General features: G+C 39.1%; 3 protein-coding genes across 3 annotated transcripts; 2 read left to right on the plus strand and 1 right to left on the minus strand.

Moving 5' to 3' along the window:
* Positions 1-514: 514 nt before the first annotated feature.
* Positions 515-13,995, minus strand: tmem86a (transmembrane protein 86A). Its single transcript, XM_033968003.2, has 3 exons — positions 13,877-13,995; positions 8,579-8,843; positions 515-6,620 (listed from the first exon to the last, which is right to left on the minus strand). The coding sequence occupies exons 1-3, from the start codon at positions 13,895-13,897 to the stop codon at positions 6,193-6,195; spliced, it is 714 nt and encodes a 237-aa protein (XP_033823894.1). The 5' UTR covers positions 13,898-13,995; the 3' UTR covers positions 515-6,192.
* A 910-nt stretch (positions 13,996-14,905) lies between these two features.
* On the plus strand, positions 14,906-19,009 carry spty2d1 (SPT2 chromatin protein domain containing 1). The gene is made up of 6 exons (XM_033968451.2): positions 14,906-15,358; positions 15,619-15,733; positions 16,308-18,014; positions 18,136-18,295; positions 18,379-18,456; positions 18,537-19,009. Exons 1-6 carry the CDS (start codon positions 15,296-15,298, stop codon positions 18,628-18,630), a joined length of 2,217 nt encoding a protein of 738 aa, XP_033824342.1. The 5' UTR covers positions 14,906-15,295; the 3' UTR covers positions 18,631-19,009.
* Positions 19,010-19,373: 364 nt separating this feature from the next.
* Positions 19,374-25,064, plus strand: uevld (UEV and lactate/malate dehyrogenase domains). The gene is made up of 12 exons (XM_033967446.2): positions 19,374-19,528; positions 19,796-19,880; positions 20,373-20,438; positions 20,516-20,679; positions 21,229-21,370; positions 21,445-21,539; positions 21,622-21,727; positions 21,906-22,076; positions 23,400-23,564; positions 23,648-23,735; positions 24,109-24,229; positions 24,319-25,064. Exons 1-12 carry the CDS (start codon positions 19,487-19,489, stop codon positions 24,481-24,483), a joined length of 1,410 nt encoding a protein of 469 aa, XP_033823337.1. The 5' UTR covers positions 19,374-19,486; the 3' UTR covers positions 24,484-25,064.
* Positions 25,065-25,080: the final 16 nt, after the last annotated feature.

Genomic DNA, 25,080 nt, shown 5'->3' on the forward strand with positions numbered 1-25,080 from the left:
ATAACACAAAAAACACAGATTTTCACCTTAAAGCACAAAATTGTATTTACCTTTAGCACCTTTCTTGAAACTGCCTTCCACGCCGACGATTTTCCTCTTCCTGAACAATTTGGGATGATTATTTGCAAATAATCTCATTAGTTTATTGTCAATTCACACATTAAATCAGTATAGACTTATTTTAAATGACAGTCAAGCCTTAATTTACCTTCTCGCGGGCCACATAAAATGACATGGCGGGCCGCTTTTGGCCCCCGGGCCTTGAGTTTGACCCATGTGATCTAAATAAATGTGCTGTAGAAAGAGTAAAATGCCTTCAATATTTTTTTTTAGTTTCTACAAATGAACTTTCCAAATATATTTTTAAAAAAAATTCAGACAAATGTTTAAGTTTGCATTGCAGTTGCATTTATTTCTCCAATAGATATTCACATTCATAGCAGTTTCACTACAGCAAATAAACTACTTATTCCTACATAAGAAATAATAACAAAGTCAAAAGTAAAGTGTCATAAAGTACAAAATGTTCCAAACGATTTGTTGAATATTTGAATTTTAACAACTGATCTGGAAATGGGACTACTGCGCGTCAACGTAATACTATAAAAGTTCAATACACTTCAATATAAGGTAATGCCATTAAAGAAATCATCTTGGTTCAGTGAAAGTTCTCTCTCAGAGCCAAATAACGCAACGATTTAAGTCAAACGAAGTCGGCGTATACTGCACTCCGATGGATACAACACAGAAAACGTGCAAGTGTAACAGAGATGGACTGGTCTCTGCGTATAAGGAGCGTACAAGTGCACAACACAGTAGGTTCGGTTTCCTCTTACAAAGCGACCACGGCTTTGTCCGACATACTTCTGTTAAGCCGGGTTTGAGGGACAATCTCTGCCGTGGCCTCGACGCATTATCAGCAATAGTTTGAATTTTACTATCGCACAAACAACTGAAAACAAAAGTGCAGACGTAGCTTGAAATGGTTCCATCATCGACAATTCTGACCACGGATTGGCGTAACTAATTTGAAGGTTTTTCTAGATATTTGGGCGTGTTCGGGCTGATATATTGCATTTTTAGACGATATTTTGCAGCTATATTTTCTCCGAAGCTGCGGCAATCTCTGTGCGTCCATGTGTCATTCCTGGATTGTTCTTTTTTGAAAAACAAAATTGCAGAAATAAGGCGATAAATATGGCTGAACGTTCAAACTAGCATTGGACAAATCATTTTAAACCTCAAATAAATCTATTTTCCACCATTTTCTTCCACTTATCCGGGGCTGGGCCGCGGGTCCAGCAGTCTAAGCACAGCCTCGGAGACTTCCCTCACCCCAGACACGTCCTCTAGCTCCTCTGTTGGGACCCCAAGGCGTTCTCAGACCAGCCGAGAGACCCCGAATAAATGTGTTTTGTTATCGTCTGTGTAATCGCTCAGTCGTCCAGGTTGATCCGCAGCAAAGAGAGGAACGTTCGGATGGATTCCTTCAGCAATCTGACTAAAACTGAAGTGAAGAAGTGGCTTGGATGAACGGCAAAACGTCTTCACGCTAAAACTTTTGACCGATTTCTTTTGCTGTCGATCGTACCTGGACGACTGAGGGATTGAACAAGAACAGGAAGAGAGCTGGAACATAATGCCAAGAACTGTTTTGTTTTTATTTTCCCAGGAATGAAAAGTTAATTTGTGAATAACACTAATCAACAACTCAAAAAAACAAAACTCTTGGGCTTGCTATGCATTCAAAATCATAATATCAGCGTCAGCAAATATAGTTTATTGACCAAAGCAGCAAAACAAAGATCGGATATGAATATAAAACCCAAAAACATCCATATCGAACCATTCCCAACATGCGCCGGAGCTTCTAGATGACTATTCCAGCCTGCCAAACAGCTCCCAGTGCGCTTTTGTCCGCGCACATAAAGGCTTCAAACAACAGAGTCGCTGACAGGCCGAGGTAAAGTGATGCCCCCACCTGCCTCCCATCTGCGGAGGGGCTGAGGGGGGAGAGCGGGGACTGTTTCCTTGTGTCACATTTCACCACCTCACCTAAATCCAGCTACAGTAACGCCTGGCAAAAACAGCTCACGAATAAGTGGACAGGCAGAGTTACCTACGAGAGAGCCGCAGATACAAAAGAGAGACTGATTGGAGTCCAGAAGGGAGGGAAGGGGCAGGGAGATTAGCTTAAGAGCAGAGGAGTGCCGTATTTTCCGGACTGTAAGTCGTTTAAAAAATGACAGGTTGTCAGTGTGGCCATAACAAAGATGACAAATTATACACTTATATTGTTGTTGGTGAGTATAAGTCGGCCTTGAAAAGAAAAAAAAAAAGTGCAATTCATAGTCTGGAAAATACGGTAATTCAGTTTGGAAATTGTCATTGTATCGCTTTAAAACAGTTGTCCCTCACTATAACGCGGATCACCTTGCTGTTTTCATGGATTTTTAAAGTTTTTTAGGCCTGAAACATGCCTTGATCTTCGGTTTCATGCTGTAATACTTTAAAATCTACGAAGGTTTGAACTTTGAGAGAGTTTAAACAAGAGAGAAATGTGAGAAAATGTTAACGCCTGTGTGAGAAAAGTGTATAAAGTGTGTGGTGAGGGGTTTTACAGCCAAAAACATATAGAATAACTAAAAAATAAAGCTACTTCGTGGGTTAGTTTTAGAACGTGACCACTGTACTTCAAAGTTATTTTAAATATGTAATGTGTGTAGGATTGTAACGGCCACTCATGATAATATTGAAGCTGATTTATGCCACGGAAACGGTAATTCTAATGCAGAATAATCCGAGTAAATGTAAATGTACAATATATTTTAAAACTCAATGAAACAATTTTGAAGTCCGTCCGTAGCTATAATGAGCCAAACAAGGTACTTTCCACATCTAAAATCTTACAGTTGTGCAAAAACAAACCAAAAAAAACCCAAAAACTTCCTCATTAGTGTGAACGTAAAAGACTGTGGGAGTATCGGCTGGTTGTTGTTCCCTGTATTTTAAAATTTACACGTTTAGAAACCAACCTTTTGACAGTAATCGGTTAATCTTTGACCGAACGTACTGTAAATCTGACTGAAACGAGAAGCGGAGGGTTGTCGGGACTGTGAAACGTCGGCACAGCGGTGGAAGGACTAATTAAAAGAGTCTTCGCGGCGATAAAACTCGTGGCTGACAAAGCAGAAGTATTGCGCTGACAAGCATTCTGACACGCCAGAGAAACTGTGAACGTGAACTCGCGGAGGGCGCAGGCGACGCTGGTCTGAGAGTTTTTCTGGGTCAGCCTTACAGTGCTGTTTGTTTTGGTTATTTGAAATCTTTATTAGTGTCAACACCATGGTCTGCCGGCAGATCTGGCATAGAGGCGGACGAAAAATACAAAAACACAGCATATACTCTTTTTGTGCGTATACGTGACCCATAATAAGGGTCCGTTTCCATTTTCCATTTCATTTTTTTTTTGGAGAGAGAGATTCACAATAATAACATAATACTTAAAACTACAACAATAACTAATAATAAATCTATTAATATCATATAGTGGTATTTTTTTGCCCTCTTTAAACAAATATATCTCTTACTATGTACAGTTTTATGAGAGCATTATTGTGCAAAACGCTTAAAAGACCCATATTGCGTTATTTTCCGATGTTATAATGTTGTTTCCTCATCACAAACATATCCGGGGTTGTGTTTTCTTTCGTTTACGCATCGTTTCGCAATCGGAAAACACTCTGTTCCACCTTGTGATGTCATGCAGGAAGTGCTCCGCTGTGTTTTTAAACTCCACACACCTTCACTAGATTTATTTGGGTCATTGCAGCCTTGGAATGGTTAAACGTGGTGGCTGTTAGCTTGAAAACTACCACTTCATGACATCACAAGGTGGAACAGAGCGTTTTGAGCTTCGGGGATGTAGACAGATTAATAATAAACGTGCGTGAATGAAACAAAACACAACTTTAGGTGTGTTTTTGAGGAGGAAACAACATTCTAACATGCCTAAAATCTTACTAGAATCCATTTTGTGTAATATAGGACCTTTAAGTTACATAATTGTTCCTCTTTAACGTTGCCAGTCACTAGTACTTCTATAATACTAAGTTCAGACTGGGCTAAGGTTGTACGGTTACAGTAAGTATATGTTTACGTAAGAGCATTGTGAGAATACATAAGTAGTGTGACTCCTCTATTTAGCAGTTGAGTTTTGTCACAAATATAGATAAACAAGAACAGCCTACTCAAACGATTGTGAACGATTTACACAGTATATGGTTTAGGGGTTGAATAAGACACTGTGAATTTCAGGTTGGACAAAAAAATATCCAAACTGTTATCTGTCGTAGAGTAGGATCTGTGCACAGCAACGCCCGGCGACCTCACTGTTAGCGTCGCTACTTCCTGTCCAAGTTTTAACTCCATGAAGCTTTTGTCGATGCACGCTAAAAGTAATAAATGTTTAAAGATCAGGAGCTGTGGGTGGATGTCACTAGTATGTTAAAACCGACACAAATGAAATGAGAGAAATGTTTGCACACAATGCTAACGCTAATGGTAATTTTGAGCCATACAATTTTAAAAAAAGCAACAAAAACTTAGCCTCCTAGGACCAGAGCTCTTGATTAGCTGCTTTATTAATTTCTGCTTGTTATTTGGGCAGATTGGATCATACGATGTCCACATATGAGGACATTCGTTCTACGTTTTAATCATTTTGATAAAAACATTTGAATAATGATTTGCAAAAACTATTAAGTGCCTGAACACAGCAACATTGAGTGTAAAAACAAAATGAGAAACAACTGTGCCTCTTGGATCAATGTGTCTCATGTGAAGAGCTGCTGACAGGAGCAGGAAGACAAGTGCCTTTACAAAATAAATATTAGACTTTGCATTGTTTTTCTTGTTGCTGTTCTTGTTCTTCTTCTAAAAAAAATTGCATTGTGGCCTAGACAACCCAAAATGTGTCCTAGGAGGTTAAATATTCCACATATAACAATAATTGGGTAGTCTTTTATATTAAAATCCAATAGGTTTTTTACTTTGTTTTCCGATTTTAATAAAAGTGACAGTTAGCTTTGAGACGCAGTGAGCTCGCCGGCGCGCTACTGTGCACAGAAACTATTGGAAGAATAAAAAGGTGAGCATCAACTTTCCAGTGGAAGGTCGTCATGCAGAGACAGTACCTCGTGTAGAAGTATTTTTCATCTGAGGCGAAGCATGGACTGAAATATTCCTGTTTCTTAATGGCCGTAATAGCACCGATCCTCACAGACCGGAGGAACACTGTCTCGTAACATGACCTTTGCTCCGCAGCTGTCTCGAGTGATTGTCAACTCGACTCAAGAACCTCATAGTCTCTTCTTACTAAAACCACCAATCCTCTGTCTTCATCAACGTCACAGAACGAACAGAAAACCTAAAAGTCTGTCTTACATTTGGTAACTGCAACAACAACATCTTTCTACTGGATAATAAACAGTTCTGACAGTCTTTTCCCCAGGCGTTTGCATCCTTCTTTCATTCACACTGACACTCGGGCCATCGGGGGCACGTTAAAGACTAAGCGTGTACTGTTAGAACAAAGTAAACAAAGTACTTAAGTTGTTCTAAGTGAAACGAAAGAGACCTTTTTGATATCACCTGATTTGAAAAAAATAGCACCCTAAATCGGGGGCGAGTCACTCCCTTTAGAAGGCTGCGAAAATAGATTATTATACCATGAAGTAACGTTATTGGACCACGGGGTTTGATGGAAATACAAGGTAAATCTCAAATACAGTTAAACTCTAGCACACAAACACGCACACGCACACTGCTTCGGTCCCCAGTGGCGTGCTCAAAGGAAATTACAACACAACGATTCACATTCTGGTCGCTATCGTTTCACCAGTGTCTATGGTAACGAGGTTTTTCTAAAAATGTGTGATTGGATCTGACAGCGGGGACGATAATACTACCCTGTCCTCGTAGCAGTAGGTGTAAGACTGGTGCAAACTACCACACTGCCGCAGGGGGATAAAGGCCATGAGAAGGCGTGAGCGGAGCGGTTGTCACGGGAACGACTTTGGAGTGGGAGCGCCACACTGCGACGAAGGTTAAGGGGTGGGGATCTGTCCGCGAGACGTGTCCATCCTCGTAACCCGGGGCAGTTCCTCCCGCCCCGCTCACAGAGACCACCGTTCACAATCTCTTCCTCGCCACTTCCGCATCCTGGCACTCCACGGCGGACAGCGCGATGAGCATTTGCGCGGCGTAGTAGGTAGCCATGATGATAGCGCGGGAATGGGGCACGGGGAAGCAGAACTTGTTGACGGCGATGGTGAGATCGGAAACCATGAAGAGGACGGCTCCCAGGCAGGCTGACAGCTTGGTCCAGGTCCACAGGTCGTTGGCGAGTTGCAACCCGGCGATCGCCCTCCACGCCATGAACGCAATCAGGGCGATGTAGACGGCGACCAGGTACGTGAACGGGCCGGAGAGGTAAGGGTACAGCAGACTATAGCACAGGCCAGAAACGAGAGTGATGACCAGCCCGGCACGCACGTTTATGGGCTTCATCCCAAAGGCGGAAGAGTACAGGATGTGGGTGATGGCGAACATTAGGAGACCTGCGAAACGGTAAATGTTAACGTTAAATAATACACTTAAACGGCCCATTTTCTGATGTTATAATGTCGTTTCCTCATCACAAACAGACCCGGAGTCGTCTTTTGTTTCATTCATACATGTTTAACACACAAATCCTCTAAGTTTAGGCTGAGTTCTTCTCTCAAACTGAACTTCTGACGCCACGTGGTGATACAGGAAGTGCTCCAAAGTGTTTTTAAACTCCACACACCTTCACTGGAATCATTTGGATAATTTCAGCCCTGGAAATCTCTACTGAACACAAGGTAAAAGTAGCTATTGACTTGAAAACTACCACTTCATGACATCATAAGGTGGACCAGAGCATGTTGAGCTTTGTTGATGTAGACAGACTAATAATATAATGAAACAAAACACAACTCTAGGTACGTTTTTGAGGAAGTAACAGCATTCTAACATGGCTAAAATCTCACTCAAATCCATTTTGTGTAATATAGGACCTTCAAAATACAACTCCAGGTCTGTTTTTGAGGATTTAACTGCATTATAACACGACTTAAAGCTCACAAGAGTCCATTTTGTGAGATATAAAGCCTTTAAATAATACTTCAAATTGTGTGCCATGATTTAGATGAAGTAGTTTCCCTAAAGAACATTTAAAAACATGAAAATCTTATGTAATACCTTGATAAATGGACAGACGCATTTTCGCCTACAACATTCTTAAGTAGAAGAGTAAACTGGCACTGAAAAGCACAATTTTGGGTTTTGCTGCCAAACTTTGCTAAAAATAGATGCGGCCCTGTCTCATTCTTGGCCAAACCTTTTTTCTAATAACACATTTTAAGCAGAAGTAAGTTAGAAATGAAGAATTTGAAGTAGTCGCAAAGTGGTTGTAGTTCTGGGCTGTTAATAAAACCCAATTATTCTGCATCTTTCCTGATATCAAGTGCAGTACCGTAGTTACTTAACCAATCGGGTTTATCTTCTGCTGCATGTTTGCCATTTCACAAAACTGAGGTCATTTTCTTAATAGTTTGTCTGATCAGTTAGATTAGATTCATACTTTAATTGGCCAGGGATATTTGTAATACTGGGAGGTATTTCCGTGACTTAAGAAGCTATTTGTGTCTTATTTGGACATTTTTTTTTGCATGAAATAAACCGAGATCTTGAAAAAATGTGCTGATAAATACCATAAATGTCAAGATATAGATATCAATAATACTGCGAGTGCTGACTTTTGCAAACTTTTGAATGATGGGTATGTTTTTTATATTGAAAAAGTGTCTCAAATGCTGCAAAAATACCTGATTAAAAGTTTAAATGTAAGAAACTCGTATAGTGAGGTATTATTTCTCCACTTTGCCAGGGATTTCTACAGTCAAAATATCATCTGAAAGTCTTTTTTAATATTTCTGAGTATTGATCACCCCAGTATTACTTTAGATTATGCCTTATTATTGATACTTTGCATTGACACACGCTGGGGAGGGGGGTTCTACATGTATCTCTACAGGCGGAATGTTCAGCAGTTACCGTGGTGACACAACACGCACACGTTTTATCAAGAAAAAACACAAAATGGACTTAAACAACTAATTCTGAGGAGCCTGTGATCGATCCGAGCGTTCACGGTTGTGTTTAGGTGTTTTATTTTCAACAAAAACACGAGTTGAGTAACAGATTTGACAGATTTAACTTTGTTTTTTGTCATTTTTTGTCAAAATTGTTGGCTAATGTTAGTTTATGCCTGTAATTTTATGTGTGACACTTGTTTAAACGCACAAATCATCTCACTTGTCAGCCATGTCTGCGTGTTTTGGTCAGACTGTGTGTTAAAATAAAGCTCAGATTAAGTCTAACTTGAGTAACGGAGCTTCAGAGAGAGCAGTGCCTTCAGTTAGCTTCACGCTTCCAGGAAAACGTTGATGAAAACCACATGGAAAATATCAATAACTGCTACGCTGCGTCTTACCGTGGACAAAGTATCCCTGTTCCTGCCAGATGAGAAAGGCGTCTCCGAGAGCTGAAAATATAAGGCCGGCGAGTATCTTCCGGGCGCTGGCGTGTTCAACCAGGAAGCTGAATCCATGGGCCAGCAGGAACACCCACAGACAGAAGATGGGCAGGCATTTGATGAGCGCACTAAACCAGGAAGGAGCGGAGGTGGGCAGCCATAACACGAAGTACACACACGTCGCTTTGAAGAACGGTACTAGCTTCGGGCCTTCGCTCTTGACCTGGAAATCACAAAACGCACTCAGTCATGGCGTCTACGGGCCTGTATAATAAATGACTCATGAAACATATGATCCAATGGCTTTTGTCTGTGAGATAAAAGCGCTTTCAGACGAACTCCAAGGGCAAACCACGCAGCGTAGCAGAATCCTTATCCTATAACTTTGACTAAAAAGGAGAACATGAAGAGCTAAAATTAACTACTTCTCCAAGCTGTTCTTTGTGGGCGCTAATTTGCATGGCTAAGTCAGTAATGCATGATTTGGTTGGAGGGAGGAGAACTGAAAGAACTGAAAGAACTGGTCTAAGCTTCTTGTGACTTTTAGCTCTTACGGATCATGTGACTATCTGACCACTCTGACCACCGAGGGACTAGCCATATTTATTCCTGCGCAAATATATCATCACAGTTGGATGTAACAGAGCGAGGCATTTTGCAACACCTCAGAAGCGACCACCCGCCTACATTTCTTAGAATCTGGATGCTCGGAGCAGAAATCCCTTGAGGATCAGTCAGGGAGAAGAAATAAAATGTTGGGAGGGGGCTGAGGCCAACGAGGGTTCACTGGAGCTAAGATGCCTCTGGGTGGAAAAGCAAGTAGGGATTTTAATAGATAGAACGAAGGGGATGTCCCAAATGAGCGCTATCCAAGGGCCATTTGTGCATTTGTCCTCATGGAAAAAACAGACGGTGAAGTAAACCTGTCACGTTAACGGATTTTAAAGTACGATATACTGCTGAAGTAAATATAGACCAGGGGTGTCCAAACTTTTTTCACCAAGGGCCACATACTGAAACGTTTGAAGCGGAGGGCCACAAACCAGTGTCGATACAAGGAGTCAAATGCATTTAACACAGTTTTGACAGAGGCGCTGTAGCGTTAATAAGACTCGGAAGATTATTTTTAGGTCTGTGTCACAATGAAATGTGATGTTTTTCAGGTTATAGAGGTAGAATTTCTTCAGTTTGGAGTAAAAAATACTTCCTGATCAATTGGGACAGTTTAGGAGGAGGTATGAGGGCCGATAAAAATTAGTGTGAGGGCAGTATTTAGCCCCTGGGCCGTAGTTTGGACAACCCTGATATAGACAATGAACGAAACTTATTTATGCTACTGACAAAATAACTCAAGAGCATGTTTAAACCACAAAGACTATTTTAAATCTGCAATATTGTGAAAAAATCATGAGCTGTAATAAATAAACAGCAGATTGAAACATTTTAGTCATTTGTTGGCATCAGTAATGAGTCATAAACGTTATTAATTCAACCTTTTACGGCTTAAATCTGATCACACAGCCACAAAATAACCAAAAATTTCCCAGTAGTGCAAAGAAAATGTACACACGATAAATATTAACCCCAAAAATATATATATTGTTTCAAGTGGATGTAGTAATTATCATGACAGGCCAACAAAAATTGGTCTGAGGGCCGTGTTTAGCCCCTGGGCCGTAGTTTGGACATCCCTGATATAAACAATGAACGATAATATTGAAACTAATTTATGCTACTGACAAAAAAACCCAAAAATTATTCTAAATCTGCAATATTATAAAAAAAAATCATAAGCTGCAAAAAATAAACAGATTGAAACACTTTAGTCATTTGTTGGAATCAGTAATGAGTCATAAACGTTATTAATTCAACCTTTTACGGCTTAAATCTGATCACACAGCCACAAAATAACCAAAAATTTCCCAGTAGTGCAAAGAAAATGTACACGCGATAAATATAAACCTCTAAACTATATGTATTGTTCCAAGTGGATGTAGTAATTATCATGACAGGCCTAAATCTGGAGCTAAAAGACGACTGGATGCACTGATTCTGAAAAAGTAAGCAAGTAGAGCAGAAGAAACGCAGTAAAGGCAGAAGTGAAACTGCATATACAGGGGGGAGGAGGAGGAGGGAGGAGGAGGGAGGACAGGGGGAGGAAGGGGAAGAACGGGGGAAGGAGTCCAGGCATGGGCGACAGCTGGATTCAGGAGGGCATGATCGAGAGGGCAGTGGAAAGTTAAGAGACAGGAAAAGGCTAAATGAGGGTCACTTTAGTTCATATAGTTTATGAACCTGGGTGGGGCGGGGCTATTGCACAACTGCTCCAAAAAGAACCAATCACATTACAGTATCTGTCACAATGTGCCCTCAAACACAAACAACTGAAAACAACAGATTTGACCTAGAAAAGATTACACCTATTTTATGTGTATCATTTTGTGTTTATTGTGTGTTTATTGAGTTTATTAAGGATCTCTTCTTTTGAGATGCATCGGGTTTTCTTTCGGAAATGTCTTTATATCAGACGTGGAAAGTAACCAAGTACACGTAGTAAAGTACTCGATTTATGCTGCACAAAATCCAGCATAAATCTTTATCAAAATCAACACATCTGAAGCTTTAATAGATCTCAAAATCTGGAGCTACTTAAATAATCTCACTTAAGTCAGTTTTTTGCCCTGTTGTCTGTACTTCTACTTTCGTAACACAACCGAGTACTTCTTCCACTACTGTACTATATCAGAAACATGTTACAAAACTATTTAACAAAGTGCATTGGGATTAAGTCTGTGAAATGGATCAGATTTCAGTGATTTGATTCAGTCATAACTAAATACGTATTACTGCTATAGTTGTCTGGTTGATGCACAAAGTTCCACTGCACAAAGGAAAACCAAAGACAATATGATTCTATTAGTTTGCTATATTCAGTTATCGTGATTTTTCCCATAATGCTGCACGTTAGCAGGAAGTGCAGACCGGCGTTCAACTATCCTATTGACAGCTGGGTATTGTGAAGGACATTAGCGAGGACTACTCAACCTTTTCACACTGTACCAAAAACAAAACATAGACCCACTGCTCCGTTAATTTTAGAAGCAGATTTTAGAGCGGAGGGACTGAACATTAGCTGTTAATGAATCAATGATATAACAGGGTTAGCAGTGTTCCAGTGTTATTAGGTTGGTGTAAAAACAGGTTGATACGCACGAGAGGAGGGTTCAAACATTCTGCACTATTAGGTTAAGGTTAAAGTAAAACTGTATTGTCCCTGTAGAGAAATTTGTCCTCTGCATTTATTATTATTACTGAAGCATTACCAGAGCAATAAAGTACTTAAGTAAAAGTAAAAGTATTAAGGTACCTGTTTAAAAATGTACCTAAAGCGTAAAAAGGAAGAATTATGCACAAAGTTTGAGATCTAATAAAGCTTAAAATGTTGTGATTTTGATAAAGATCTGTGTTGGATTTTGTTCAACAGAAACAAATTAAGTTACTTTTTTTCTAGTTGTTTTTATTTGTATATTTTCATTTGCTCAAACTACGAACGTGTTAAAAATAAACCCCTCAAGCTTTTCGGCAGATCCAGTTTAAAAATGTAGTAGAAAGTACAGACACTCCTCTCAAATGTAGTAACGTAAAAGTAAAAAGCATCCGATGTAGAGATACCTAAAATGTATACTTAATTACAGTACTTTACTACTTTTACTTTGTTAGTTCCACCACTGGTCACATATAAATTACTTGCCTTGACGACCGTCGTACTCCATTTAGCAGAAACAAACTGTAACATAAGCAGATGTAGCTACTGACATGAGTCATATGACGATGTTATTGCTGTGTAGCCAGAAGACTTGAGACGAGACAAGTGGGGTCACAGTTAACTATAGGTCCAAGTTATAGTTAGCTATTTATACGCTGTTACGGGGAAGTATAGCGCTCGTGCACCACCAGTACGCAGTGATGGATTAAGTAAAAAGTTACTCAAGTAAAAGTATCATATGAAAAAATCTACTTGAGCAAAAATGTGTAAAAACTTGTTTAAAAATGCACTTTCTTTCACACAAGTGTTGTTCATTTGTCGCTACAAGTGTTAAATGTAGTGATATGGATTAAAAATTACACATATTTTGGTCACAGTAACAATACAAATCAACTCTTACTTAATTTTTCTTATGAATTTTGTGTGTTTATTTTTGTTTACACTTTAGTCAGGATGTTTCTACCAATATGGGAAAAATAACCCCTCAAATCATATGAAAAGTACTTTTTACTTTTCAGTCCAGTTCAAAAATATAGTGGAGTAGAAAGTACAGATACTGCTCTCAAATGTAGAGAAGTAAAAGTAAAAAGTATCCACTGTAAAAATGTATTTAAGTAAAGCGCAGATACAGGACTTTACTGCTTTTACTGCGTTACCGTCCACCACTAAAGCCTGTTTAGTGACTTACATATTATATTATTATTATTACACATTATTATACGTGTACTACTACCTTTACCACAGCAGGACAAAAGACCTGAACAATCTAACTCTTCCATGAACAAAAACTTTAATCAGGAAGATAACAGACAGTATAACAGTGCAAACATGATTCTTACTCCAGACAGAGGCTTATATCTCTGTCAAGGAAAGAAGATGCTTTAATTACTCCCAGCTGTTATGTTTGGCACAAATCTCTACGTGTCTTCCTGGTGCTGTTACATAAATGGTGCTACTTAACACAATAGATTCGAATCTGCAAAACACATGAGGCTGAAGATAAAAAGATCCAGCTTCAGCAGATGTCTGGTTTGCGCATGCGGCTTTGGAGAACACAGGAAAAAAACGACACAAAAAGGTCGTCATATGACAGGCTTTGTGTTTGGCCACGGACTGCTTTTGGAAATGTGTAGAAACGTGCTCTGGTAAAACGTGGAAAGCATTATTTACTACAGAAAATGGACAAAGGAGAAGAATAACACGGGCGTAAAACTTCCTGCCTTTTACGCACAGTCTGCATCACTGGGTTTTGGGCTATATTTTAATCAAAAAACAGTATTTGATCACTTGTGTTTAAAAAGATGAGCTCAAGATAAGTTATTTGAGTAAGACTACAGAGCAAAACGTGTGAATTTTGGTAATAACCGAGCTTATTTGGTGACAAAACATGACACAATCCACAAAAGACGCAGAGCATATCGAAAGTTAGCCTTCTATTAGCAGCATTACTTTATTTTAGGCTGTTTAGCATTTAAAAAAGCGTCACTTACCACCGTTACTGGAGAAACCATTGTGTTATCTTGTCAAATTGTGTTAGAAAAGGACGAGGTTAGGCTTCAGTTCGCCCGTTTGTGGAGATTGCGGCAGCACGGGGGATGCGGATTGTTTTTGTCTTCTCCGGAGTGGGCGGTCCGACGTCAAGGGGGCGGGGCCAGCGGCTTGGAACGTGGTCAACGTTTTGGGCGTTAACCAATCAGAGCAGAGGGTTGTGGAAAAATGGGCGGGACTACGCACGCGACGCGCCCCGATAGGAGGGGTCACATGGTGTTTACATTTTAAAGCAGATGGCCTTTATTTACATGTGAAAGAACATGAATATAATATTAAAGAAGACGATATTATTCAGGATATAAAAGCACTGCATTTAAAAATAATATGAAACATTATTATGTCATTAATGTCATGTTTTCTTACACCACCTCTTGTACAGTTTAGATATGTCTATACTTTATTTTATTATACTTGTACATATACAAGTCATCAGCTTTTTTTTGCTACTTAAATTATTTATTTTATTTATTGATTTTAATAACACATTTTAATAACATTGCTCTTTGTTAATATATTGTAATGTTAGAGCTACTGTGTCCACGTAATTTCCCCAGTGGATCAATAAAATTTGTGTAAGTCAAAGTTATAATGAATAATAAATTGTCTTCAAAATATTGCATACATTCATTAAATACATAATAATTCAAATAAATATGGTTTTACCACACTAGAATCACTGAAGGGTCAGAGAAAATTCTGGCAGTTGATATTTGCGAGGCGTTTCATTGAAGAAAACAGCGACACCACGTGGTACGACATAATTCTGCGACTCAAATAGACACATTTATTTTATATATTATTTATTTTAATATTTAGACATATATTACGTTGTTTTATTTGTTGTTTGTTATCTTTTAGTCCATTATTATTATTATTATTATTAATTTTATTTTATGATTATAATTTGTCTAAAGAAATCGGAAGTTGAAACCGGAAGTTGCGTAGGATCATCCCTCTTACTTGCTCCGTAGACTCTTCGGTCACTATTTTTTCCTGTAGTCGCTGTAGCCGATTAAGTTGTCTTTTTTAATTATTTTTTTCTCTTAAAGAACATACGTAAATGTAGTTTGATGGCTCATATTTTAACTTTCTGGATCGTTGTCGTCTACACTCTTACTTGATGATTGGTTTATGACAGTGGCTAACTGTGCTAACTCTGTGAACACAAACAGATGTAGAGGGAACCAGGGTTAAAACTGCTATTTTCTTCCGTTGTGTTGGACTTTTCATAAAGAGGACAGGCGTGGCAGCTGTGGTTTTATCTGGGGAGGACTGCTATTTAACCCCCCACTGAAGTAATCCATATAGTAGCACACTTTCTCCAGCAGTCTGCCAGGTGGTCACATCGGCAGCAAAAAATGATGGACTTTGACAATGTGTTATCGATTGCTTCTCAAAACCAGGGCGGCAGTAATGTACAGGTAAGATAAACTTAAAGATTTCATGTGATACAAAGCCACTTAACACGTGTTTCGAACTGTGAACGTGAACAGCTGCTAAGGGCTGGGTATGTTCTAACTACACCCAAACGTCTACAAGCTCAGTTTGGACTGAGCAGCACTTTTCATTCTAACCAAACGTTATTAAAAACCCTTAAGTTTTGACTGATTAAAAATTGCTGAATTTATTAAAAAGCTTATCACTCACTAATTGTTTTCTCAAAATGTATTTCTATTACCAGAAAAGATACAGTTTACAAACCGGCCCACCAAAGAAGGACCCCAAGTCTAAGGGTGTAAACCCTGCAGCAATACAGGCCCTCTTGAAAAAGCAACAGATAGACACTAAGATGAAAGGTAAGAACACTCTAAAATGTGTAATAGAGGTCCTATAGAACAAAATTAATTCTTATGAACTGTATGCCATGTTATAATGTTGTTATCTGCTCAAAAACAGACCCGGAGTTGTGCTTTTTTTCATTTGCACATATTTGAGTAACGATTTATTATTAGTCTGTCTACATATCCAACGCTCAAAATGCTCTGTTCCACTATGTGGTTTCATAAATTGGTTGTTTTCAAGTTAACATTTTCCTTTTGTTCAGTAGAGATGGGCCATTCCAGGGATGAAATCATCTAAGTGATTCTAGTGAAAGTGTATGGAGTTTAAAAACACAGTGTAGCATTTCCTGTATTACCACATGACATCACAAAGTGGATCAGAGTGTTTTTCATTTGAGAAAAGAATGCAGCCTAAATAATGCAGGGTTTGTGTCTTTAAACATGTGTGAATGAAAGAAAAACACATCTCCAGGTCTGTTTGTGATGAGGAAACAACAGTGTAACATAGATCAGAAAATAGTGTAATATGGGCCCTTTAAGGATTTCAGTGTATGAATAACCATAATCTTTTATCGTGTGTGTCCCTCAGAAATAGAAAGCAAGAAACAGAAAGAAGAGCTCTTAGCCAAAAGGGTTGAGTTGAAATCGGACCGCAAAGCTCGAGCTATGGCTTCCAGAACTAAGGACAATTTCAGAGGTTACAACGGTGTTCCAGTCGTAGAAACTCCCAAAAAAAGAAGAACAAAGCAAGAAATGGAAGAAGAAAGAAATAATGTTAATCATTCAAATAACTTCAGAAATAGCATAGTAGACCCCGAAGACGATGAAGATAATTATGAATATGAGCAAACAGATTCTGAAGGAGAGCCGGAGCCACCAAGAAACTCTTTTCACAATAGCAGTTCTAAGTCCTCAGTGAAACCAAGTGCAGCACCAAAATCCGCTCCATTCAACTTTGCAGACTTGCTTAAACTTGCAGAGAAAAAACAACACGAACCAGTTGAGTTGAAACCCAAGATTGTAAAAAAGGAAGAAAGGCTTCGCACAGCTGATGAAATTAGGGAATTGGAACTTGAACGCAAAGCCAAAAAATTAGATAAGTGTGTGAAGGGAGAGAGGTATTTGAAAGATGACATGTCTCACTCTAGCTCAAGTTCCTCTAAAGCCACCCTTGAAAAAAAATATGAATCACAGAAGTCAAGAATATCTGGCAGTACGGAGAAGCAGTTGCACAAGCAAGAAAAAAATAATAAGGTAAACTCTTCTGCCAAATCAAGTGGTAATGACAGAGATAAACTCAATTCATCTCATAAAGAAAAAAACAGAATCAAACCAGGTTCATCTAGTTCTGCCAGCAGTAAAATGTCATCCAGACCTTCAAACTCTGAAGTTTCAGCTAAACAAACGGGGACCAAACTTTCATCTAGTCACAAATCGGCAACCTCAAATAACCTTACTGCCAAAAAAGATAACTCCTTATTGCATAAAGGAAGATCTGAGGGCTCTCCTGGAAGTCGGCCTTACAGTTCTGCTTCATCAAGTCAAAAAAATCAGCCACAGAAAAGAGAACCACAAAGACCAGGAACAAATGCCCCTGTAAGATCAAATGTTGTACCCAAACCAGGATTGAGCAGCTCAAGTAAACCAGGTCAACCTCAAGCCAGGCCAGGAGGTCCACCCCAGATGAAATCTGGTGTTAGACCTGGTGCCGGTGGGGTCAAAACTCAGAGTGTTGGGCAAAGCCGACCTGGTCATGGAGGACCAGCTCCTGGAAGAGCCACTGGCAGTGCAGGTGGAGAAACACCCAGGTGTACTGTTGTGTCTGAAACCATTTCATCCAAGAATGTGGTCGGGTCTAAAGCTGGTCTTCCACCACAACCTGGAATGGGGCAGCAAAGGCCTGGAATGGGGCAGCAGCAGCGGCAGGGAATGGGACAGCAGCAGCGGCCGGGAATGGGACAGCAGCAGAGACCCGGAATGGGACAGCCGCAGAGACCCGGAATGGGACAGCCGCAGCGACCGGGAATGGGACAGCCGCAGCGACCGGGAATGGGACAGCAGCAGCGACCGGGAATGGGACAGCAGCAGCGACCGGGAATGGGACAGCAGCAGCGACCGGGAATGGGACAGCAGCAGCGACCGGGAATGGGACAGCAGCAGCGACCGGGAATGGGACAGCAGCAGCGACCGGGAATGGGACAGCAGCAGCGACCGGGAATGGGACAGCAGCAGCGACCGGGAATGGGACAGCAGCAGAGACCGGGAATGCCTCCGAGGCCTATGAACAGACCCCCGGGTAAAATACTTGCCAAGTGAATATGCACAAAACACTCTAATCAATTCAAATCCATTTTGAAATTGGATAACGCTGTATGTGATACTAAGTGTATTGTTTGCTGCTTTGTTTCTTCATCCAGGGCCAATGTTACCGCCCATTACCTCTGCATACAAGAGGAAATTTGAGGATGAGGAAGATGACTACGATTCTGAAATGGATGATTTTATTGATGATGGCGGTGATGAACAAGAAGAAATTTCCAAACACATTAAGCAAATTTTTGGCTACGATCGAAACAAGTACAAATTTTAATGCACTTCCAATACTTGTCTATGGGTTAAACGAGTTTTCATCATTTTGCTGTTTTGATCTGCTCCTTTAGATACAAAGATGAAAGTGACTATGCACTACAGTTTATGGAGAGCAGTTGGAAAGACATGCAAAAGGAGGAGGCCAGAAGGTTGGTGTCTGATAACTTACTTTAAATGTATATATTTGATAATTATAATTATTACAATGCTGTTGTTCTCTTCACACAAGCTTGAGAATGGCCGTACAGGAAGATCTGGAGGAGGAGAAGAAAGAGGAAGAGGAAATGAAAAGGAAAATGGGCAAAAAACCAAGAAAAAAGTGATACCAGCTGTACCTGTCTCTAGGTTTCCTCATTTCATTCGCTCATGAACCTTGAGTCCTTAGCTTCACTTCCAACAATGTGTGGACATAAGCACATTGGGCAAACATTTTAGCAGAAGAACATATAATGTTTTTTGCAAAAATACGGGGAAGGCGATTTAAAATTCACATATTTATTTTTTTTCTGACTTCTGTGCTAACAGGATGTGCTCTGCACACTGATGTACAGATTAATATAAGTGATTTTTAGATAATGACATTAAATGTCTGTTGCAATGACATGCTATTTTTGACTTGGAGTTGTTGCATATTTTTCAATTATTATGAATACATTTTAAGTATGCAGACTTATTACAGAAGATTGACAATATTTAAAATGAAGATGTGATTATTTTATTTATTTTGAACATATGTGGCAGTTCTTTATACAAAATGGACTATTACTTTGTATAAAAAGACTTCACTGAGACACGTGTTTTGGCTTTTATATTTTATTTCCATTTGTCATGTTTTGATTTGGTAAATTAGCATATTAGCAAGTCATGAATTTGTGTAATTGTGAAAAAAGATCAGTCAGTTGGATAGCACTTGTTTTTGTTTAAGAATTGGTAAATCTGTACAGAATTATGATAAAATAAGTATTGTCATTGGATAGTAATTATTTAATATCTAATGTTAAATTGTTTAATATCTCGTTTTTCATGGGACATTTGTCCTCTCAGACCTGCCGTACTTTGGGATTTCACAGTGGGCGTGGCCGAATCCGTTTGCGGAAGTTTGTTTAGTTTGGCGAAACCAAAGAAAGGAGTTTACTCAAAGATTCCTAACAACATACGTGTTTTCAGGCTCTCAAATAGATGGATCTCAGCTCGGATAAAATTAAACGAATTTTGTCAAAGGTCAGTTACAAACATACAGCTAATTTAATTTAAAAACTGGTGGAAGAAACTAATCCAGAATCTTAAACTATATGAGACAACTGGCAGAACCTGTTCTATTGCTTCTGACAGCCATTATATCCTCTGTGTGTGATGGGAATTATTTAATTTAATCTGAAAAACAGCCATATTCTTCCTGCAAAATTAAACAAACCAGTTGTGTTATGCTTCTGAATTTTCTTTAAAAATATGATTGTATTTTTATGTAAATAATTTCTGTGACATTAGTACAAATTCAACGAAGTTGCCATTGAAGAATTGCAGAAAATCCATCGTATCTACCCAGAACTGAAGCCCTTCACTGGCACATACAGTAAGTATTTGTTGATATCAGTTCTGTATATTATAGGGTGACCAGATTTATATATATAATATCAAAAACTGGGACATCCTGGTTTGCAGTGGTTGGTAATAATAAAATTGTGAAAAGAGCATAATTAAGTAAAACTGCACTTGGTACATTCATGATTTATTCATGTCTTATTTGTGAGTCAGTACAAAATCTGATAGACTTCAGTGAGTGCAACTGGGTACATTTTCTTTGTGTTCTTTAATTTCCGAGCTGTTTTTCTGTATTTTGGCTAAATAAATGACAATTCATGCCTCTCTTTACTGTTCGTGGGGATCAAACTGATCAAAAACAGGGACACCATGGATATTTCTAGTATAAAACTGGGACAAATCGACAATTTTGGATAAATCTACAGGGACATGGGGCACAGGGCTCCAAAGTGGGACTGTTCCGGGACTTCTGGTCACCCTAGTATATTACTATTGATATTAATATTTCTAAAACTGTTTTTAGCCTTTAGTGACAGCAGCCAAAGAGATCTCCTGAAGCTGATTGGGAATATACCTGTGAAATATGAAGGTAGAGTGAAGCAGAAAAATATTTGCTGCTGAATTGTAAGGATATTGTAAAACTGATGGTGATAACTTCTTTTAAAGGGCGAAGCTACAACTTCCCAATTCAGCTGTGGCTAATAGATTCATTCCCTTTCACTCCTCCCATCTGCTTCTTGAGACCTACTTCTAATATGGTTATCCGAGAAGGAAAACATGTGGATGCCAAAGGACGTATTCATCTGCCTGGACTGCACAACTGGGATTATGTATGTTTTTCTCCTTACAATAGAACAGTGGTGGAAGAAGTACTCAATTTTGTTACTTAAGTAAAAGTACAAATTCTGGAACAAAAAAAAAGTAAAAGTATCACATGAAAAAATCTACTGAAGTAAAAGTATTAGAGTACCTGTTTAAAAATGTCCTTAAAAAGTAAAAAGTTAAAGTATTTTGCACAGATTTTGAGGTATTATAATGGTTTAAATGTATACATTTTCATAAAGATTTGTGCTGAGTTTTGTTCACTAGAAACAACTAAATCAGTCTGGTAGTTTTAGCAACAAAAATATACAAATAAAAACAGCTAAAAAACAGTATTAAAAATAAACCCTCAGCCTTTTCAGCAGGTCTCAAACAATAATAAAAAAATACTTTTACTTTTCAGTCTCGTTCAAAAATCAAGTGTCTACTTTAAAATCTACTTAAGTATACATTTTAAGTATCTGTACTTTACTACTTTTACTTTGTTACGTTCCACCACTGCAGTAGAAACACAATTATATCAGCGTTTCGTTCAACTGAATTACATTTTTCAACAGCCCAAATCATCAGTAGTCGGTCTCTTAAATGAAATGATTGCAAAGTTTGAAGAGGATCCTCCACTGTCCACGAGAAGCACGACTCAGAACAAAGATCCATATGAACTTTTGGCCATGGTCTCAAATTTCCAAGTCAATGACGGTATTAATTTAAAATGTTATAATTTTGTGTTTTGTCAGTGCACGAGCCATTTTCATGAACCACGTGATTTTCAGGTAGTGTCAGACATCAGGACCAACAGAATATTAAAGTTTCAGTTATTGGAGGTGGAGATTTGGGGATGGCGTCGGTGCTGAGTATTGTAGCAAAGGTAAAGAGCTTTTTTATTGAGTGGCTTGAAAACACAAACATTTGACACGGTTACGCGTTCTCATTTGAAATCCTGTTTGCAGTGTAAAGTAAGTAAACTGGTCTTCATCGATGTTACGGAAAGTTCAACAAAGGGGGGCACTACAGATCTTGAAATCTTCAACGTCCCGAAGGTGGAGGTGTCCAGAGGTATGTAAAACTGTGTAACGACGTGATGCAGATTGAGTCATAACGTGTGTTAGCAGAGAAGCCATCGTCAGGCTCTGTGGAATGTATTGTCTCCTTCCACAAAAGACTCTGTTTACGTAACATTGTCCAGCCTCTGTGACGTCTCTGTTCTGCAGTTTGCTCATTCGTCTCTTCTCAGACTTGTCATCTTCTGCCGGCTCCAGAGTGGTGGTGGTGACTGCGAATGCCTGGAGCAGCGAACAGTCGTACGTGAAGGTGGTACAGACAAATGTGGATATGTACAGAGGAATCATACCAAACCTGGCACGTCTGAGCCCCAGTGCTGTTGTTGTCGTTGCCTCTCAGCCAGGTCAGTGGGTGCATTCATACGGGAACAATCACACAACTACAGTAATCAGATAACGCTGTAATTAGATCATCAGAAACAATCAAATACAGCCATCACTCTAAAAAAAAACACTGATTTGAAAAGACAAAGTACAATGAATGAACTGAGTCTTGATTACTCACATCAGATATAACTGTTTACATGACGTTTCATTCATCTGGTGCCACAGGGGGGCGCTAGCGGCAAAAACTGTTGTTGTGTCCTTAAGCAAGACACTTTACTTTATTGACTAGTATGAATGTGGTCTGTGAGTAGGGATGGGACAATAATATCGTATATCATGATAAATAGGTTCAATAATAATCGTTCATGGGACATTTTATATAATCGCCAGTAAAGATCCTCTCCAGAATGTGCGGAACAAAACTACTTCTCCCTGATGATATCTAGATCTATTTCAGAAGACTGTTGCTTTCTATTACAACAAAGTACAAAATTATATGAAACTAATTGATCATATTAAATTAGAATTATTCAAACCTATAACATTTTTTAAACTGTCAGTAACTTTAATAATTATCCTGATATAATCGTTAATCGCAATTATTTTGAACATAACCGTGACACGAAATTTCGGTATCGTCCCATGCCTACTGTGTGAGTTGGTGTTGGTGGTGCTCAGAGGGGCTGATGGCGCGGAGTGGCAGCCTCGCTTCTGTCAGTCTGTCCCAGGGCAGCCACCATCGAGTGTGGAGTGAATGAATAATGCAATTAACGATAACTGTCCCATATTACACAGGGTAGACTCTCGTGAGTTTTGAACTATGTTGTAATGTTGTTACCTCATCATTATTTTATTCACACATGTTTGAGTTACTCTTTATTATTAGTCTGTCCACATCTCCAAGGCTCAAAATCCTCTGTTCCACTTTGTGATGTCATGGAGCGATAGTTTAAGTTAATAGCTACTTTTTACCTTTAGTTCAGTAGAGATTGACAATTCCAGGTCTGAAATTATCCAAATGATTCTAGAAAGGAAGGTGTGTGGAGTTTAAAAACACAGTGGAGCACTTTCTGTTCCACCTTGTGATGTCATGTGGTAATACAGGAAGTGAGTGTTTTATGTTTGAGAGAAGAACTCAGCTTAAATATACAGGGTTTTTGTCTTAAACATGTGTGAATGAAACAAAACATAACTCCAGGTCTGTTTTTGATGAGGAAACAGTATAAAATAGATTAAAAAAATAGCATAATATTGGATTTTTGGTGTGCACAAACCCAGTGTTTTTGGTGAGCACATTATGGTTTAATTCCTGCTGACACTCCTAACTTCTTGTTCTTCAGTGGATGTAATGACTCATGTTGCTTGGAGACAAAGTGGCTTTCCACCAACAAGAGTGATCGGCGCCGGGTGCAACTTGGACTCAGAGAGACTCAGCCGGGTTTTAGATATAAACCTCAACACTCACAAACAAGCATGGGTCATCGGAGAGCTCTCAGACAACAAAGGTTCATGGATCAGTTATATTTATTTGTTATAACTGCTCATGCTCATTTGTTTAAAGTAATAAACTCATCACTTTACTCTGCAGTTCCTGTTTTGAGTAACACCAGCCTGAACTCCAGCACGAGGCCAGAAATTGCACCTGCTTCTAGTGCGACCAAGCCTTTGTTAGACAGGTAAAGGAGTTGATAAATAAAACAAATTAACATACAGCAGGGGCGGCGCCAGAAAGGGGGGGAAAGGGGGGCTTGAGGGGGCCACAATCTTTGAACATTTTTAGTTTGAATGTCCAATGAAAATGGGACAAATGGCAACCACACAGTCTTCAAAATGAGACTATAATTTAAACATAATCCATATTAGCTTCCATTCACTGTCATTAAAACTCATTCCCTCATTTAAACTTGTTCAAAACATGTTAAAAATGTTAAGTTATAGCTCCTCCAAACAAAACTATCTTCCGCCGCCCCTGACATACAGTATTACAGTATTATTACAAACCACATATATGAGTGTAACCAGTGCGTTTGCTTAATATTGACATTATAGAGGCTTTGAAATGATAAATAAAGGTCAACGCTCATGGTCTGTGGGGCTGTCCATCGCTGACATCACAAACAGCATTTTGACTGATCAGATGAAGGCTCACTCCGTGTCCACACTAGCCCAGGTAAATCCCCCCAAAACCCTCCCTTATCGCTCTGAAATAGTGGAATCTAACATGTTTTACCTGTGTGCTCTGTGTTTTCTGAATTACAGGGATGGGGCGGCATCGCTTCGGAGGTTTTCCTGAGTTTGCCGTGTGTTTTGGGGGCAAACGGCTCAACACGTCTCGCGGGAATCTCACTAGGAGAAGAGGACGACTCCAAACTGAAAGGCAGTGTTTCTTCTCTTACAAACCTCATGGGTCAAATTCAAATATGATCCGAAAAAAAAAGTAGTTCTCTGTCTTATTGCACTGTGGCAACACGGGAAATGGACAGTGGTTGGTTTACGAACTGAACTAAATCTAAAGGTTTTGTTTGTGGCTTTGCACTTATGAGTTTACATCTGATTTCTCAAAATGACCTTTGACCTCAGAATATGTTATTGTAATGCAGCATAAATATTGAAAAGCTTTATTCTTACGTGTGTGTCATATCCTAAAGCAATAATACTAACATAGTTTCTTATTATTCAGGATTTCGGGCTGTGGTTGTGGCTTTGATATTATTTATTATTAACAATGTTCTTAATGGAACTAGCTTCTCTATACTGTTTGTATAGGTTAAATATGCAAGATAAATGCCTTAATTAATCCAAATATGCCATGGAAAGAAATGGGGTGGTGCAATGAAAGAATAAAAACAGCAGAGTTTGAAGTTTGAACTCTTTATAAACCTCACATACAGGAGGTGGTTGTTGCAAATATATATATATCAGATCACAAATTCACAACAGAATATTCAGAATCGAATGTATAAATTGAACCAATGAACCTCGGACGCAATAAAAATGCATCTGTAATTCAAAAATGAGTCG

This window comes from Periophthalmus magnuspinnatus, chromosome 6 (genome assembly GCF_009829125.3).
Source record: "Periophthalmus magnuspinnatus isolate fPerMag1 chromosome 6, fPerMag1.2.pri, whole genome shotgun sequence".
NCBI classification, from domain to species: domain Eukaryota; kingdom Metazoa; phylum Chordata; class Actinopteri; order Gobiiformes; family Gobiidae; genus Periophthalmus; species Periophthalmus magnuspinnatus.

Coding starts and splice junctions, on each gene's coding strand:
- spty2d1 (XM_033968451.2), top strand. CDS start 15,296: ATGATGGACTTTGACAATGTGTTATCGATTGCTTCTCAAAACCAGGGC. Junction 15,734..16,307: donor GATAGACACTAAGATGAAAG/GTAAGAACACTC, acceptor TGTGTCCCTCAG/AAATAGAAAGCAAGAAACAG. Junction 18,296..18,378: donor TTTGGCTACGATCGAAACAA/GTACAAATTTTA, acceptor CTGCTCCTTTAG/ATACAAAGATGAAAGTGACT.
- uevld (XM_033967446.2), top strand. CDS start 19,487: ATGGATCTCAGCTCGGATAAAATTAAACGAATTTTGTCAAAG. Junction 20,680..21,228: donor GACTGCACAACTGGGATTAT/GTATGTTTTTCT, acceptor ATTTTTCAACAG/CCCAAATCATCAGTAGTCGG. Junction 21,540..21,621: donor TGCTGAGTATTGTAGCAAAG/GTAAAGAGCTTT, acceptor TCCTGTTTGCAG/TGTAAAGTAAGTAAACTGGT.
- tmem86a (XM_033968003.2), bottom strand. CDS start 13,897: ATGGTTTCTCCAGTAACGGTG. Junction 8,844..13,876: donor TGGTTTCTCCAGTAACGGTG/GTAAGTGACGCT, acceptor TGTGATTTCCAG/GTCAAGAGCGAAGGCCCGAA. Junction 6,621..8,578: donor ACAGGGATACTTTGTCCACG/GTAAGACGCAGC, acceptor ACCGTTTCGCAG/GTCTCCTAATGTTCGCCATC.